This window comes from Hakea prostrata, chromosome 2, assembly GCF_041222555.1.
Source record: "Hakea prostrata isolate BN-2017 chromosome 2, UWA_Hpros_2, whole genome shotgun sequence".
In the NCBI taxonomy this organism is placed as follows: domain Eukaryota; kingdom Viridiplantae; phylum Streptophyta; class Magnoliopsida; order Proteales; family Proteaceae; genus Hakea; species Hakea prostrata.
Genome location: NC_142601.1, coordinates 5,252,799 through 5,272,021, shown reverse-complemented (window position 1 = coordinate 5,272,021; position 19,223 = coordinate 5,252,799). Strand labels below are relative to the sequence as shown.

The 19,223-nt window shown below is 37.6% G+C and overlaps 2 protein-coding genes across 3 annotated transcripts in view; both read right to left on the bottom strand.

Moving 5' to 3' along the window:
- The window catches only part of LOC149023433 (ABC transporter B family member 20-like), a 28,296-nt gene extending 17,212 nt beyond the window's left edge, over positions 1–11,084 (bottom strand). Inside the window, exons 1-4 of the mRNA XM_089143973.1 lie at positions 10,071–11,084; positions 991–1,045; positions 693–868; positions 349–549 (exon numbers count right to left, since the gene is read on the bottom strand). Coding sequence (XP_089000099.1) covers positions 349–549; positions 693–868; positions 991–1,045; positions 10,071–10,445 — 807 coding nt within the window. The 5' untranslated portion in view covers positions 10,446–11,084. The remainder of the gene's footprint in view (positions 1–348; positions 550–692; positions 869–990; positions 1,046–10,070) is intronic.
- Positions 11,085–15,223: 4,139 nt separating this feature from the next.
- LOC149023432 (large ribosomal subunit protein uL23-like) lies at positions 15,224–19,223 on the bottom strand. 2 transcript variants are annotated; one of them, XM_089143971.1, is made up of 4 exons: positions 19,147–19,223; positions 18,151–18,210; positions 16,730–17,096; positions 15,224–15,485 (listed from the first exon to the last, which is right to left on the bottom strand). In XM_089143971.1, exons 2-4 carry the CDS (start codon positions 18,167–18,169, stop codon positions 15,401–15,403), a joined length of 471 nt encoding a protein of 156 aa, XP_089000097.1. In that variant the 5' UTR covers positions 18,170–18,210; positions 19,147–19,223; the 3' UTR covers positions 15,224–15,400. The 2 variants fall into 2 exon arrangements, with proteins under 2 accessions (XP_089000097.1, XP_089000098.1); XM_089143972.1 differs by having other exon boundaries at positions 19,097–19,179.

The following is a 19,223-nucleotide window of genomic DNA, read 5'->3' as shown; positions in this document are numbered from 1 at the left end:
AGAAAAGAGTAGGGTCACTTCCGGTGATTTAACTAGGCTAAAAGACCAAAACTCAACATAAGCTTACAGAAAAATAAAGCGAATCAGACTCCTAATGGTTAAGGATGAGATAATATTCTAAAGATGCAGATTTTTTTGGGTCAGAACTCAGAACTCAAAACAGCCACAAATAGCACATTCATATCAACAGATATTTTATTGCAGAACAGGAATAGCCTGCACATTCTCCCAAGGAATGTCCAAAACACCAAAATGTAGCATGCATATACAAGCTGATTATAGAAGAGTAAGAAGCCCATCAATCTTAGAAGGAGAAGCCCCAGCAATATGACAACATGAGGAAATAACCTGCTCAGCAATGCTCGCAGCCTCAGCATAGGCATCTTGAATATTTTCAGCAAGCCTGTGGAGGAATATGTTCGATATCCCTCCTGCAGCAACAATAAATGGTCCAGTGGCTAATGTGATGAGTGCAATCTCCCAACTGTTGACCAATCCAACCACCAGGCCGCTAAAAAATGTTGCCATGTTATGGATATAGTTTCCAACCTATTAAATCAAAGCAAATTAGATATAACATCCCAAAAAAGTAAAACATACTTGATAACCAAATAAAACAAGCATATAAATTCTGATTGGGACCATAAATCCTTCCAATTGCTTAAAGAAAAATATTGGAGTCTGAAACATACTTTCTCACTAAGAGCTGACTGAATGAGTAGCACATCACTAAGCACTTGGCTCACAATGTCACCATTGTTCCCGTATGTGTCAAAAAAACTCATGTCCTGGTTGAGTAATACTTGTACATATTTTGACCTGATGACTGCAGTCTGCCTCTCTCCAGTCAGAATCCAACATGAGACCTCTATTACATAGAGCTAATCAGCATTAGGCAGCAAAAGAGATTCCTAATAACATTATACAACATAACAAAGTGGCCGACATTATTCACCGAGAAAAAACAGTAAATACCATGTTTTATCTTACCAATCCATCCAGCAGCAAAAACACCTGATGCTATATAGATTATGTATAAAGCATGCTGCAGATAAACAGGAAAAGAGTTAATTACGAATTCTAAAGAACTGTTTAAATAAAATAAACAACAGGTCTAGGAAGGTATGCAAGAAAGCAATGTTCATTGCCTCAATCAACTATCCAGTTTTGATGGTCAGACCACACTCAGAATCAGATAATCAAACTACTTGACCAGACAATAAACATCATATGTTACACATTATTTAGTTCAAAAACTTTGTCAATGTTGTTTCAGTGCACCAGATTGGGGACATACAACCCCCTGGTCACTATAGTCAAACTGTGATATTTCATCCTGCACTCAACAAATGTTTCTTATGAGAACCAACCACCATTCTCTTTGTTTTGTTTTTCACCTAGCATATTCAACAAATTGGTGGAAGGAAGATAGGATGAAACCTAGGTGCAGGTCGCTCATCCCGTTAACAGGAGCCCAAGCAAAAACCCCAAAACATGTTATAGGGCAATGATAAGGTCAAAGTCAACAGTATCTGATGGATGCCAGATCCTGGCATTGTCCGTTAACTCCTAGAATAATAATCCCCAAAACAAAGCGACATTGTAACAGTTGGATTTGAGTTGACAGACAAAACAGTAAAATATTGGAACACAGTTTCTTATATCAACAGATTAACAGGTCTGATCTGGCTAAAACTTTGCTCAAAGGTCAGTTCTAGGATGAAGGCTCTAATGCCCCCAAAGTTCTGCGCAGAATGCAAAGGATAGATTCCATTTTGATGCCAACCCTGTTTCACTTTTCAGCCAAAAAGGCAACACTGTGAGCCTCTAGTAAGGTATCCCTTGCTGTTATTCAACCCCCAACATCACAGTACATGAACAGCAGCAAAGGATGAAGATTAATACCTCCAAACTCAATTTAAATCCCGGAAAATTCCAATAACTAGGATAAAAGAACACTTGAGAGAAGTGAATTCAGAAAAGGATATTATCTTTTACCAACCCAACCCAAGTCTTGTTTTCAGAAAAATAAACTAAAATCCATCCACATCACGTACTCTAGGAAATATAAAATCACTAAAAAGAAACTTCTACACCACACTATGTTTCAGAGTTTAATCCAATTGGCATCATTAAGATATTCAGATGGATGTTAATTCTTTATATGCATTGAGGAGACAGTTTTGCCTGCACTACTCATTGTTTGGGTGTATCATACCATCACGTCACGTCTGAGCCAATGTGTCTCGCATCGCAAGTTATCAACACAATACAATGAGATATGTCTCTGTTTTACTTTATCTTTCTTGAAAACTGGTAGCAATAAGTACCGCATTGTGTCAGCTGATAATGAACAATATGATATGATACATGGTGACACACTCAATAAGATTGATGTATGAGTTGGAAAAGAAATTATCAATACTATCGCATTGAATCGATCGATTTGGTGCCATGTAATATGATACATTCCTTATGATATGCACTTCAACAGACACAAGTGACATCAGAATTGTGACTCCAGAAAGCATCAACTACATTCATTTATACCATTTTTTGCTCCAAAACTGTTTTTTTTTTGTGTATTTTAATCGTTTCCATGTGTATCTGTAGTGTGTGATATGTATATCAGAAACAATACCATACATCTCCTTAGAGCACCTCACCAATATGATGCAATAACGATTCTTTAAACCTCAGCATTACTACTTTATTTACCTATCATTCCCTTCATTGTAGAAGTACAACTCCATACTCCTTGGAGTAGGTTGCAATTAACTCTCAAAAACCCAACTAACTCAACTCATCCTTATCCCAACTAAACAGGGTTGGTGACATGTATCTTTTTCCTCAGATCAGCTCTATGCAAAGCTCAAGGCCGTGCCTAGCGTGTTGGTCTGTTGGATGCTCAATCATGAATTCAAGTCATGGAAATAGTCTCTCAGGGGTAAGGGAGAGTACATCTGACCCCTCTCAAGACCCTGCTAGACACGAGAGCCTAGTGTATTGGTACAACCTCCTTTATTTTCAGCTCTTATGCAAAGCCATACCATACTAAAAAACTCCCAGCTGAGATCTCAATAATATCTCCTTTTTCAGGACCCCAAAATGAGATGCCCTGTGAGATACTAGAATGTCCCAGTATCTCGGCATCTTAGAATTTTGCCAAAATTTTATGTCTGTCACCCAAATCTGTCTTTGACACCAACCCCAAAAAAGAATGTGCATCAACTAGGTGAGGATCTTGGTCCAACTTGGGTACTGCAATACAAAAGTTAGCCACCAAAACCAAGTTCTCGAACCATAAGCCATACTTATTAACAGTCCTAAGCTATGCATGTCTTTTCTACCACTTTTTATAGTCATTATATGTCTACCCTCAGCTCTATTAGCTCCTTCAATCTGAATCTGTTGGAAGTAAGACTGAGGTTTTCTAATTGGATTGAGACTCTTCTTTAAAGCTCCTATTTTAATTATGTTTTTTGTTTTCATAAATTTTCTATTTTGATTTCCTGTTCTGTGTTAGACTAGTTTCTTAACCAATCTAGGATTAATTTTTCTATTCCTATTTGTTTTTGTATTTCTTTTCCTACTCAGAGTGTGATTTACTCAGATTGTAAATATAAAGACCCCATCAAGGCCATCAAGGCCTTATGAATAACATATACTTTATGAGCAATTTCTCTCAAAATTACAACATGGTATCAGAGCAGAAGTAACTAGTACTTGTTTCTCCCCGAGATTGCGGTTTTGAGAGTTGTTTAGGTTTCTAGTTTGAAGAACGAGACTCTAGTTCAATGAAGAAGATGAACTAGAGTTCCCATAAAGATTTAACATGTGATGTCTCCACTTGGTATCTGCAGCCATTGCTAACTTATGTGATTTTTATTGAAGTCGAAGATGAGAGATGGTGATGGTTGCTGAACTTCTTGCTGCTCCTGTCCTATCTTGTTCTTATGATGGTTTCTCAAGAAGTTCCATCGTCTGTCAGTGTATTGGTGATTCTAGTTTTCTTTCTACTCCTTTTTGCTGAATCCATTGTTTGTCGGCGTTGAGTAAAGATGCTTATTATATTTTGGTTATCTTTTAAAGCTTTCAGTTTGTGCTTTTTGATTTGTGTAGTTGTTTCCGGTTTCAAGTTAACCCTTGATATTCTGTGATTTCTATAATCACCTCCTAAATCGGTTCCCAAAAATAAAAATAAAAATAAACCGTGAGAGAGAGAGAGAGAGAGAGAGAGTTGGCACCTTTCAGATTTTAAGCTTCCTTCTTTTCAATTCCTAGATTTGTTTTATTGTGCTTCCGTTTTGTTTGGGTTAGATCCAATTAGGATTTTTCCCTCCTTGTTTCCTTTGATTTAGGCTTATTTCATCATATTCATCCATTATTTTTGGCTTATTTTTATTCCACCTCATGTTTCCTTTTTGACTTCTCCTTTTTCTTTTCCTTTTTCTAGGTAACTTATTCCATGATTATTTCCTACCTTAATTTCTACCTATACCTGTTCATGACATTTACATCTTGCCAGTTGCCACTAAAAGTTCTTTCCTTTCAAGTTTACCCTTTGGCTTTGGTTTGTGTTTTCTTTTGAGATTTCTCTACATTCACACTGTTTCCGATTCTGTTTTGTGATATTCACAAATTTGTCATTATCTACCAAAACTACATTGAAAAGTTCTAATTGACTACAGTATTGTCATTACTTCCTTCAGTTGGGACAATTTGCTGACTTCTGAAACCTATGTTCACGTGTAAAGCTAAACATCAAGGGGAGATTGAAGATGTCTACAATTCAATGTCTACTCAAAGAAATATTGTTTATATTTTGTGGAATTGTCTGTATTTTATGGACCCAATACGGAGTTTGATCGTTGTTGGAGTGCCTCCTTGGGACCTGCACAGAACTTGATCTCTCTTACACTTGGAGATCTGCCCCTTGTCTTGGCAAATCTTCCACTTTAGAGACCTAATCTTGCTGCAGATCTGACATTTGGCCTGTGCAAAACCCGATCTCTGTTACTCTTGAAGATTTGCCCCTTACCTTGGCGAATTTCCCCTTTAGAGACATAACATTGCTGCATAACTGAAGTTCTATTTTGGTTGTTGTACCCTAGCAGTTGTTACTCCCTTAAAATATATTTTCCAAACTACGCAGAAATTCATCTTCTCGATATTTGAATATTCTACTTTTTTCTTGGGTGTTCTTCCTTGGAGACCAAGAGTTGCGACAGAGATGAGGACAAAGCAAGTGGAAATCAACAATCGTTTTATTATCAAAGAAAAATTGGATAGAGGGCATAATCATTATGCCATTAGTGTAGTCTGAAGATCAAATTGCAAATGTTTACCTAGACAAACGTTTCATCCTATTTTGACCAAGTTGGGCATGTGTGATATCTATGCCTCAACTGGAGGGGGAGTGTCGGAAGTGGGACTGAAGTTTCTAATTGGAATAAGACTCTTCTTAAAGCTCCTATTTTTATTATGTTTCTTGTTTTCTTAAATTTTCTATTTTGATTTCTTATTCTGTGTTAGACTAGTTTCATAATCAGTCTAGGATTAATTTTTCTGTTCCTATTTGTTTTTGCATTTCTTTTCCTACTCAGAATGGGACTTAATCAGATTGAAACTATAAATACCCCCCATCAGGGCCTACGAATAAAATATACTTTCTAAGCAAGATCTCTCAAAATTACAACAGAATCAAATCATTCCTTCATACAGGAGCGTTCAAAGGCCAATATTGCACATGCCCATGCAACACCAAGCATCTTTTCCATAAATTATTTTGTGATGAGAAAACTCCCAATTAGCTCTATATTTTTATTTCTTACTTTTTCTAGCTTTATTATCATCCATCTCAAACATCTTCATTCAGCTACGCTAAGTTTATTCATACACTGTTTCTTTGACACCCAACATTCAGCACTATAGATAATGCATCGTTGTTGTTTGTCTAGCCCTTCAGCTCCCCCTTCTTAAGCCATGGGCTTTCCCCAGAGGTGGTAGTCATTGTATTATGCAGGGAAAAATTTTCTGAATAAAAAACTAAAACAAGTGCACTTAAGAAACCCTGTCAATTCTAGGTTACAAGGTACTCTTTTTTACTGAATATAGACTTCTTTTGTTCAACATCTTCACCCCACGATGACCACAAGACTTACAGATTCCACTTACAACGGTAATGCTACTAAACTTTTCCAAATAAATAATACAACTACAAGACTTTAGGAGCTAGAAGCTGGTAGCAGCCAGCAAGAATGGTACAGTATAGTTCATCTTCAAGTTTTGAGTCCATTACCCACAGGATATAAATTAGGCCTTTGATCACTGCCTGCATTAAGCTCTCCAGCATTGTGGACCCTTAAGCTTGAGGTTGTAAAATACAAAGGTTATGGCCAAACTAAGAGTCACCACAGAAGCTAATGCAAAAAATCTCTCGTAATCTTGGACTAGATTGTGCAATTGAGTTTTGGTCTCAAAGCCCAGGATATCAAATAGAAAAATTTACATGTGGGTCCTCTCAGTGATACCTAAACTATTGTTGGATCCCCTTAGTGCAAAAAATTATGTCATGTCCCAAATCACCTAAAACCGTTTGAAGGTGTTAAGTTTGTTCATGAAATGACTAAAATACCCCCTCCACCCACACCCAGCCCCCACACACCCCACGTCGACACCGAGCCACCCCCTCCACTCCTAGCCACCCCGCCGATAATCACCCACTACCAGCCCCCACTCTGTAGGATATCACCCAAAACAAATAAATAAATAAATAAAAAGCCAAAAAAGGGAAAACAAAATTGCCATTGAACTTTGTACTCCAAACGCAAAAGATGGGAATTCAACAGAGATCGGTTTTCCCAAATCAAACTCTATCCCATCCCAACCCCTTTATGTATGGTAAACAGGTTGTGCTCAGGAAACCTAAAAGATAATGCTCAAGTTCCCTCTCCAAAACACTCCCTCCCTCTCCCTGCCCCTGCTAACATCTCCATCTGCTCCATGGGCAATTTCTACATATTTGCTTCCATTTGTTCAATCCGATTGTCTCTGCAACTCACCTCCACCACCATCGATTCCACCCTCGCCACTCCCTCCCTCTCCCTACCCCTGCTAACATCTCCATCTGCTCCATGTGCAATTTCTACATATTTGTTTCCATTTGTTCAATCCGATTGTCTTTGCAACTCACCTCCACCATCATTGATTCCACCCTCGCCTTCAGCCCCCATCTCTCTGCAACTAGAAGGCACACCTGAGAAATCCCACCCATCACTGAAGCCCTTGGCACTCCTCCATGCTTGTAATCTCTGTTTCTCTTAATTCAGCTCCAGATTTTTCTTTTTATAGTCAAAAGTTTGTATTATAGAAATATAATAAAGTACATATTATTAGTTACATGTGTAAACCTGCCCATCAGATCTGCTTGCGAAAAGCCAAAGAAGTAAACTTATAAAAGACACGGAACTGTAAATACTTACATGAATTGTGTACCTAGCACAGAATGAAATCTCCAGAGTGTTTCCACAAATCACGGTAGGATTCCCAACCACATCCCAAAGTTGTTTCTTCATTCTTCTTTTCCACAATTACAATCCTCTTTGCAAGTTACAGGATATCCATCATCTAGTCTGAATGGAGTTTGTGATTTCTTAATCCTCTTTGAAGAAGGAAGATGTGAAGATCGAGGTGGAGGAAAATAGGGTTTTGACAATGGTGGTGAACGATTTCCGGCAGGTTGAAGGTGGGTTGGTGTTGGTTCTCTTTTTGTTTGGATTAGAGCGATCAATCTCACACAATTGAACAGAAAACAAGGAATAAAGAGACACGGATTTTACCCTGATTCACCTCAATGTGAGGCTACGTCCAACATTAGGTTTTCCCATAATCAACACTTTTTTTTCTTTTTTCTTTTTTTTTTTTTTTTTTTATTTTTGGGGTGGGTGATTTCCGGCAAGGTGCGGCAAATGGTGGGTGATTGCCAATAGGGCGAGGCCGATAGTGGGTGATTTCCAGCAAGGTGAGGCAGTGGTCGATGAATTCTGGCAAGGTGGTTAGTTGGATGTGGGTGAATGAGTATTTTGGTCATTCCACAAACAAGCTTCACACCTCTCAAATGGTGTTAGTTGATTTGGGACCTAGACGTAATTTTTTGCAATAAGGGGACCCAACAATAGTTTAGGCCTAACTTAGAGGACCTACACATAAATTTCTCTATAAAATAAAGAAAAAGATATATAAGACATAATAGTTCCAGCTTTAGTTGAATGTGTGACGTGAGTAGCGTCGAGCCCAAACAATCCCCATCAACGGAGTACCCTATCAAAAGACCCTCAACTAGTATCATTCAACCACATGGGGGTGAAAGATATGAGAGAACATAGAGCATTCATCAATGAGCAAGTAAGAAAATTATGGATACTGCTTCCAAAAGCAAGCATTAGGAGCCACCTTCAGGAAATCAAGCACATCACGTGGGGTCGGCTCCATGGATTATTGCCTTCCAATCAGCGTTGTTTGAGGCCATGTTAGATATAAGGCCTAAGTTATGCATATACTTTCTCACCACTTCTCTTGAGGTTATCTTAGGTCTAGCCCTAGCTCTTCTAATTCCTTCAATCTGAATTAAATCACTTCTTCATATAAGGGCATTACAGACGCTGAACATGGCCGTGCCACCTCAATTGAACTCATAGATTTTCTCAAACAAATATAGAAGTATATCTAACCATGCATAAGATGCAACAACAGGCTCAAGGCTTGCTGAAGGAAAAGGTTTAACCAGATTCAAGGCCAATTAAGAATCCCATGTGGTACGCACGTGATCCCATACTTATGACTTATGAGGCATGGTGATCCATGGGTACTCAAGCAAAGTATCTCCATGGTCAAACATGTTCCACATATTATCTCCACTAGTACATGCAAATGATAGCCCACATAACTGCAGTCTAGAATAAATAATCATCCCTAAATAGTAGGTTGTTTAGTAACTAGTCAAGCCAATATCTTCAATTCGCTTCACCTTTCACATAAATGACACCTCTTCAATATAATGATACCTCTGCTTCTTCTATCAACCATCTCAGCAGTAGGACCATGAAACTATAACAAGCAAAGACTCTTATGCAGGTCTCCCCATAATGATTGGCATCCAACTGCCATAAATTGTATAGGTTTTGGGCCATAAACTGTATAGGTTTTGGGCCACTGTATAGGTTTTGGCAGATCAAAGCATTGCTCCTCTAGTTCCTTGGAGAAACATGCCAATAACACCTTTATACATCTAATGCAGCGTAAAGAGCATGTCCATACAAACTAAACTGGAACCAACCAAATGGACTAAGAACAAACTATCCAAAACGTTGACCACCATTCAGCTGATGATTTCAAGGCCTATCCCAACCCTTACCCGCACATGTCAATTTCATAACACAACCATTCCTTTTCTCACTCAATCAGTCAAACATAAGCTATTCAACACCTCTAACAAATGTCTAACTCCCTCATCCAAACTTCCAAACATAGTTCAATTTCTCTTCCACGAGTGGTAAAAGAATTTGGTTATGTAAGAGAGATAAATAGAAGAAGCAGAAAGAGAACTACAAACTAAGCAAGCAATTCATAAGCTATCAGCAAACAGAGTTCATGACAGCATTTGAGGGCTTGCCTCCCCCTGGCTATCTGGCACGGAGGCCGACCGATGTCATTCTTTATGCTTTTTCACCCTTGAGTTCTTTTTGTGTTATTATTTGGAGGTACTAGCTCCAAGACTTTCTAGTCTAAATTTCTTCGTGAAAAGATCGATATCCAATTCCCTAATAACGTCGGACATATGGTTAACACTTCAGCCAGCCTTCATCCGGACTATAGCTAAAAGAACAGTACCAAATATGCCCAGTAGCAAACAGACAGGTAGGGAGAAGGCACAAATCTTCTTCAAGGATATTCAAACCAAACACAGCAGAAAGGCGTGGACGAGGAGAGAACCCAATTTCCAGAATTGTTACTGGGACAATAAGAGCAAAAGAGTATTGGTTAAAAGATAGAGAAGGTTCAAAACCCACCTGCGTGAACTTCTGAAATAGCTCTTCTGAACCTCCCGCAGGTTCATGCCAGTCAAGCAACTGAATAATCTTCCCAAAGTAATGTAAGTAGACAACAAGGGCCGTCCCATGAGCTGCAGCAGCTAAAGAACCAATAACCATCAAAAACCAATCGAAGCCATCGGCACAAGCAAAAAGCCTGGAGAAAGGAACCGCAGCAGGCGGTGGCTCGATCTCCTCCGTCTCCTCAATCTCCTGTTCATCCTCCACGGGTTCCGCCTCATTGTTATCCAAGTACGGCGACGGAGACTCAGGTGGTTCTGATACTTCCGAAACTGGCGTTAATGGTTGTATATGCGGCGGAGACCATCCAAAGAGCCCTCTTGATATCATCATCTTCTCAGTTAATTTCGTAAAACCCTAATTCATCGAAACCCTAAAAACATCACCAAGACTGGAGCTTTAGCGTCGAGGAGACATCTGTGAATGAAAATCGAAACAGAGGTTCATTCTACTGTTAGCTTTCTCTACATCAATGAAATCCGAGTCAGTACTCTTCCGTTACAAAGTGGACAGTCTAGTCTCGGTCAAAGAAGGCGGAGCCCTCTTGAGACACGCAATATTTCGTGTTTCGTCACCTCAGTAAACCCTTCTTACGCTTTTCCTTTCCTCTCTCTCTCTACAACACTTCTTCTCCGTTAAGGTTTTCTTTTGGTTCTTCTTCCGTAATGGAAGACTCAAGACTGAGTCAAACAAGGCGGAGAAGCAAATTCGTCACTGTCACACTCGCTGAATTCTTCTTCACTATTTTTTTTTTCCCCTTTTCGGTATTCCTTTTATCTCGAAAGTGTTTTCCTTTTTCCGGCGACGTTTCTCTTTGTTTAAGACTCTGTTGCCCTCAGTCGTCGATGGAGCTCAAAGCAGAGAAGCGCGTTCTCCTTTACAGCAGCGAAACCATTCGAGCTTCACTTGCAGACATCATTACGAAACGCTTTTCTGTGCCTGCCAGCTCTTCTGGCTCTCTCTCTCTCTCTCTCTTACTGGCAACTTTTACGTTATTATTTTAAAAATGCTATTTATTGATTAATGGGATCATTTATTTCGATAAATTAAATTAAAGAAAATTAAGAAAAAGGATTTTTTTTTTTTTTTTTTGCGTTAATTAATCTCCCAAGCATAAAAAGGCCAAAGATATCGGAACTACAGTCTACAGGTACAGTTTGGTTGACCGAGTTACGGAACTTCACCTACCGTTTGACTTGCTTACTATCCTAACGATTAGGCATTTAGGCGGATGATGAGGGGTAAATTAGGAAATTCAGTTTCAGGTGATTGAATTTGAAATTTGAAAATCAACGTCTTCTTTTTCTTCATTTTGGGTAAAAATTTGAAAATCAACTTCAAGGAGCACTTAAACGGATGACAAGGTTTGAACAAAAAACTTTATAATAAATAAAAAAGGAAAAATAAAACGGATGACAAGTGACTACATTTAATAATTTAATGCAACATGGATCATGCAATTTAATGATTTTTTTTTTTTTTTTGGGGTAAAATTGAGATCCTAAAATTTAAATTCAACATGTGAGTCATGTGACCAATAAATATTCCCCTTTTATGAGTTTTTATTATTCATTCAAAATTTATGGTTAACCGATTGATACCCAACATTCTATAAAAAAAAATGGTATGGTGAGGAATTATAAATACATGCACTATAAATATGGCCAAACATATGTTCCTCATCTAAAAGAAAAATGGCATAAAACATATTAAATATTTGAGTAATTTTCATCTCGACCCCCTAAGGTTTGGTCCATGTCACTTTTAGTCCAAAAAAAACTTTTCTTTGCATATGGCTCCCCTAAGGTTTCTAGAAATGACTAATTAATGACAAATCATAATTTTGATGACCAAAATACCCTTATGGTGCAATGGTCAAGATTGTACCATTTATGCCATTTCGATCTAACGGTATACGGTTAAAAAGACAAATTATAATTGCAATTTTAACTATTTTATTTTATATTTAAGGCTCTTAAGATTTCAAAATTACAAACGGATACCCTTGATTGAAATCCCATTTCCATATTTCTTGAAGATTCACACTGCTTACTTTGACAACATACAAATTTAAAGACAGAAACCAAGACAAGTCATTACGAAGACATTTCACTGAAAACACTAACCCCATAATATTCCTAGAAGATTTTATGTTCTTTGATTACTTAATTCTATCGACAGCTCGAGTGTTCTGCTTCATTTTCTCATAGATTCTTCGAAAACAGATATTCCAAGGGTTGTCGCCCCACCGCCCGAAGTTCCTCTGCTGTCATCCTTCAAAAACCCTAGCTTATTCTCAAATAAATTCGTCCTATTCATCATATAATCAAGATCGATATCAAGATTTTCCCGCACCTCCCGAAACCCTAGCTTTGAATTATCAAAACCCTCCGCCTCCAGCAGAGGCTGTTGATTTGTACAAACAATACCCGCCACCGCCGCCAGAAAGCCTTGTTGATGGTGAGAACCGGGTGCCCTCATACGAATTCATGCCTCAAATTATCAAGGTGAGGATCCAAACGTTATTTGGAAAACCAAAATCACGGAGCCAGCAGATCCGGACACAAATGGAAACAAGGATCGGATCCGAAGGCACCAAAACCGAGTTTCGAGCCTTTGTTGTTCGATGGTGGGATTACAAACCCTTATTCGATTTAACATTTCCAGACCGAAAGAGAAGTAAATTGGAGTATTCAAAAGCTGGCTAGAGAAACCAAATTTTAATTAATCAAACAAGCAATAAGACAAAACCCATAAAGAAAGAAACCTAAAATGAATCCTTCTTCAGCTCGATCCACGTATCAAAGAACTTTATACAAACAAACAAACCCTCTTTAATATTTCACCATTAAATTTAGAGATCTAATCTTTAGACGAACCAGGCGAACGGAGATTAACGAAACAAAGATAATGGAAGGGAAGGTAAGAGAAAAGAAGAAGAACGAAGCGGAAGCCCGGCCCAGCATATCGATCTAATATCACATTAAGACGGACAACGAATGTTAAATCGAATAAGGGTAAAGAAAATTTGGGGAAATCGTCTTCAATATTCTAGGATTAGTGTTTTCAGTGAAATGTCTTCGTAGTGAGTTGTCCATTTGGTTTCTATCTTGATTGACGATAGAAGCAAGTAGTGAACCCGTGTGGTTCCCTGGAATCGGAATGGGATTTCATTGAGTTTTATTCAAGGGTATAAGTTTGTAAATTTGAAATCTTAAGACCCTAATATAAAATAAAAAAGTTAAAATTGCAATTATAATTTGTCTTTTTACATCATAAGGGTATTTTGGGCATCAAAATTATGATTTGTCCTTAATTAGTCATTTCTAGAAACTTTAGGGGAGCCATATGCAAAGGAAAAAAAAATTGGACGAAAAGTAACGTGGACCAAATCTTAGGGGGTCCAGATGAAAATTACCCTAAATATTTTAAGATGTTTAAATTTGTGCCGTTAATATTATTATATATAAATGATGATCATTGATTCTTTTAATTAATTTATGATAAATTAAGTGCTTTCCCCATATTTAGTTAATAGACTTCGAATCTATCTTTTTTTTTATAATTTCTGTCACAATTTATTTTTCACCTTTTTTCTTTCATGATTTTTCAAAGTTTTTCTCCCACAATTTTAGTCCCTACTTTATTTTAATCTATTTTTTATAATTTACTTTTAATTGTGTTATCTATATTTTAGTTCTCTTATCAATTTATCTAAATTTTTAATGTAGACCTTACATGTCAAAATATAATAAAATATTATGAGATGAGACCCACACTGGATCCCGCATTAACCCATGTATATTCATTATATTCAGTCCCCTAATGTTCAATCTTGGCTCCGCCCCTATAGGCATCTAACACCTAATTTATAACAACCAAATTTAATATTTTCAGGATTGAGATTCAACTTAGTATTTTCTCATGTTGTTATTCTGTTTATCCAATTTCAACCAATTACTTATTAAAAAAATGAATTTATTTGATATGATCTTTCTTGGTCAAAGTTTGACACGTGGAAATTTTACAAGTAATCTCATTCCATTTTATAAAAATTCTTATCTCAATCTATAAATATTGTCAAAACCTTATAAATCAAGAAACTTCCCCCTCCCACTTCATGGTTGAGGATTTTACCTGACTAGATCCTTAGGATTACTTTATAACCATTTAGATATCTAATGAGGTTTTGACTCATACTATGAAGCATTGATATTCGTCAACAAAGCAAACTCCTTAGGAGTTTATTCTTATAATTCATATATAAGGTAAAGAGTTAAAATCCTCATAGCACCAGTGACGAAATTTTACCCAATTCTCTTATAAAACCACCCCAAGACGTATATGTTTGCTTAAATTTCTTCGACTTTAAAGCTATCTAAAGGTATGCATCACACCGGCAAAGATATGCATTCTTTATGTACAGGTGTGTGAAAGTGAAACTCGTTGGCATTGTCGACTACATGTGATCGACAGCGAGTACTCTTTAGTTTAGTAAATAAACAAATCAATTAATAATCATCAAATTAGGATGGTTCACACTCCACGCAGGCCTCGGTTCGAGAATCTTCCACAAGGCGGAGATGTCAAGAGACCGGTTCAGTCCGGTTCAGTTTGGCTGAATTGGTTTTGACTAGCAATAAATAAAGTTCAAGTCAGACCAACGGACCAATTCAATTATTATTTTACCCGGTGAAGTCTTCTTACTGATTTACCAAAAAAAAAAGAAGTCTTCTTACTGACTTAGCCTAATGGTTTTTGAGAGACTTTCGGCCTGGGTGCCCTACTGTTGTTTAATTCATAACTTGATTCACATACAAAAAACCAGGAGACAAAGCAGTTATGCATCCAGCTTCAGCATAGGCTCCATTTATGTTTTTGTGTTAAACCAATCTGATCATTCATACCTGCTCAAAAATTGACCTCAACACCACCTAAGGTTTTCAAAAGACACCCAATTGTTTGAACAAGCCTACCTAGGTGATCGGAAGAGACCCTTTTTTTTCTTGAATTTAGAACCCTCTAGGTTGTTTACAACCTAAATCACATATTACAGCAGCCAACAGAGTGGGTGAGGTTTAAAAATAGAACAGAGAGATTAACCAAATCAATTCTGAAATGTAAAATTAACACCATCTATTAACATAACAAAATTGGAAACACAGGCATGAATGCCTGCCGTGCATATATGGTTCCTACAATACCGCATTATCCTGGATAAAACTAACGGGTCACAAATACAGATTTCATAGGAAAAAAAACAAATGCAGGTCAAACGGGTTTAAATCTTAAATTATCCCAATTTTGTTTGCCACATCCAAGGCATCGTAGTCCGGGGTCAACCTAACATACGCCTTCTTGGTCCCGTCAGGCCTGAAATAACAGAGAATAAGGCAGGTATCAGTACTAAACGAGACTGAACAAGATTTGGGCCAGCAAACGGCTACAGTGGTGTTTAGGCCCTTGCTTGTCTCCCCTATCACAAGGTTAAGTAGTAAAGCTTTGTTAAACACACTGGTGGACTGTTACAAGGTGGGCAACAATCATGTTCTCCATACACTGATGAACAGTTTGTCATCATCCCAAAAAGAAAAGAAGCAGAACTGGGACACAAACGTCAGTTACCAACTAACCGCTCAGATTATAGCATTATATGAACATGAGTGCGAGTATAAAATCAATTAAACAGATCCTCCACAATCCCCAACTACTTTCAGTTAGCCATATGAATTCCGATTGCCCAGGGATGGATTGATTGCCATAACATATACAAAAGCAAATTACCATGGATAAATGTACCCCATGAAAGGAACTAGGGTCTGTCAACTATCATGAATTCAAATTTCAACTCCGCACCTATAGGAGTAAGTTAGGTCCCCTGTCTTGCTCCTATACTCCCCACACCTCACCTTTCTCTTTGAAAAGCCAAATTCAATTACTATATATTTTATTCACAGAGGTTATTATCATCCACATGAGCTTAAAATTAGATTTCCAATCCAATAAATATTTTGTGAAGACAAATGAACTTTGATATCATATCCCATTCTATAGTACTCATGTAAGTTGTAGCAAAGTTGGGGTTAAATAACTTCTATGGGGCTCATTTGATGAATCTGTCTTTCACTCGTGAAGCTAAATAGTGGCTTCAATGAATGGAGCTCCTTGTGCGTGGTATGATGTATTGAAACATCAAGAAAATAAGTGCCAAGAAAGAATTACTACTTTCAGAGTGAGTATAAAATAAGCTCCTAGTGCATGGTTTCAATGGCTACACATGACGAGTGGTTCTGGTTCCTATTGTTGTTTAGCTATGAAAGTTCACTTTATTTCTACTTTTAGTTGGTAACAGGAGAACAAAAAGTTGGCAACTATTTCTAATTTCAGATTCAGAAGGTAGGCCACCTATCCTCCTCTCCTACTTTTCGTCCTTTACATTCCAATCAATAGGCCTGTCTGTTATTCTGCTGCAACAGAAATATTATCTTGAACTACTCCTATATTAGAGTACTTTCACCCCCCCCCTTTTCTAGCAAATAAGTTACTCTTAAACTGTTAACCTATAAATATTAAACAGAACATAAGAAACACAAAAGTAAAAGTGGGTTCAGGTTTACCTGATCAAGGTATTCACTTTCTTGGTCTGAATATCATACATCTTCTTAACTGCATCTTTAATCTTTTTCTTGTCAGCCCGGATGTCAACTATGAAAACCAGGGTATTGTTGTCCTCAATCTTCTTCATTGCAGACTCTGTGGTAAGAGGAAACTTCAGTATCTGATAATGGTCAAGCTTGTTTCTTGGGGGTGCACTAATGCGGGGATACTTGGGATTCCTTTCCTTCTTCAATGTCTTTGGACGATGAAATGTAACCGATGTTCGGATCTTAGTGCTCTTCTTCTTCAAGGAAGATGCACCTGATTTCACTGCCTTGGCAGCCTTCAAGGCGCGGGCCTTAGGATCAGCCTTCTTTGTAGCGGGAGCTGCATAATGGACGAAAGAATTTCAGTAGGATAAGGTGAACAAAGCATAAAGATTTCAGAATATACATCAAAAAAGATTTTCAGTACTTCCAACTCATAATATTTTGCGGCAACCAAACTAATCCACTATCATAGTTTAATACCCCCAAATAATTTGAAAAAACAACTCAATACCTAAAACACAAAGCAATAAGATATCTTGGAAATAACTGACCTGATGCATAAGCTATTAAAGAAGGTATACCGGACACTTTAGAAACATGGGTTGATGCAAAAGCATATCACTTGTGGGTACAGACCCAACAAAGACACGTTGAGACACTTGATGGGAGAATTGAGTATTTTTTGCACGTGTGACTAGTGCTATGTTGGATTGATGTGCAAAATTGATATTACACAAAACCACAAACACAAAGATTTATGTGGTTCAACCATACAAACATCCATGAGGTAATTGGGAACAGTACAAGAAATACAGTTGGATTTATAGCAAACCCAACCCCCCTGTATACTAAACTTGGTATTATCCCATGTACAACCTCTCCATCTTCACACTCACAAACCCCTGAAGAAAATTAACAAGTCCAATATTCCAAACAACACCACTCACAGTTGTTCAATTGATTGTTCTAGCTTTATCTTTAGTGGTGCCAAACCCTTAAACCTTGCTGCTAATTATAGGGTGCAAGCGCTAGGAATACCCTTAACAATGATCCACTAATATACTATGCAAGATGGGCTACCAATTGAATGTCTAAAAAGGTACAGTAAAGAAAAATGATACCTAAACTTAAACTTTACCGTACCACACCGATTTCGTATCTATATTTGCCTAGTGATACAGTACATTTTTGTACAAGAACAGTATAGTATAGTTTCGATATGTAAAAGGTACGAAATCGGTAGAGAAACAGTATGGTAGGATTTCAACATGTAAAATGGCAAACCCCCCCCCCAACCAAATAAGAAGAAAAAAAGTACAATACCAAATCAGTATTATTCAGTACGGTTAGATATGTAAGGACACACCAGAAGCATCCTCAGTCAATAATACCTTTAGAAGGAGGCGCCATCTGAAGCTAAAGAAGGTCCCCACAACTCTTATCAATCAAACCTGGAAAAATACAGCCAAAAAACAATTTAGTACAGCAAAAAAGGGGGACAAGATAAAAGAAACAACAATTTGGAATAAACAGGAAATTGGCATTATTGAGATGGTCGGAATAGCTAATAGAATGTAATGTTGCACAGCCAAAGATAATGTATCATTAAACCTTTTCCCCTTAAACAATGTTCACACTCTTATTATCACCCTCAAAACTTAGCTAAAAGGCTAAAATCTCATCTAAAATTTAACTAAAAGACTAAACCCAATTTTAGAACAAGAAAATTCTGGTGAATCATACACACTGTTAGAACTCGCAAATCTTGCAAACAGGTTATCCCAACTAAGAGGGCAGGCCATCAGAGCAAGATGAAGACAGGCCATCAGAGCAGAACAAGATGAACACAAACCTCCACAAACAAAACACACACACACACACACAAAATCAAATTCATTTCTTTGGCGTGAACATAAAATCCAGAAAAATTGGTCCGATGAACACTCAAGTGAAACGAATCCGTTTTTCTCACTATTAGAAGTAACAATTTGCTATTAAAATATGCCTTGCGGTAACAAACCACGCAAGTAGGCTAAATAAATGCACACTACCATTTTGTTAGAACTACAATACAGAGTTAGGACCAACTTTAGATTGGGCAATGAAAACCCTGGTTTGAGAACCATTTGTAATTCCCATATCAGAGACTCACTTCCTCGTTGTCTTCCCAGGAAAAGTTTAGGGCAAGACAACCAGTAATTCAATAAACGCAAGTTCCACGACCAAGTACATTTCACTGACGGAAAAACAATAACAAATCTAGCAGACAAATATAAGGTTCGGAAACAAAAGAAAAATCTGAGGCAATCAAAATCCTAAACAAGGAACCATAAAAACCTTAAGGAATTGAGATCATCACAAGAGGCACAGAAAAAACTTGGCGATACCTGGACGCACAAAACAAACCGTGTGCAGCGGCCAACTTAGGGTTTATAGCGAAGAAGATGAAGAGCCAGGGTTATAT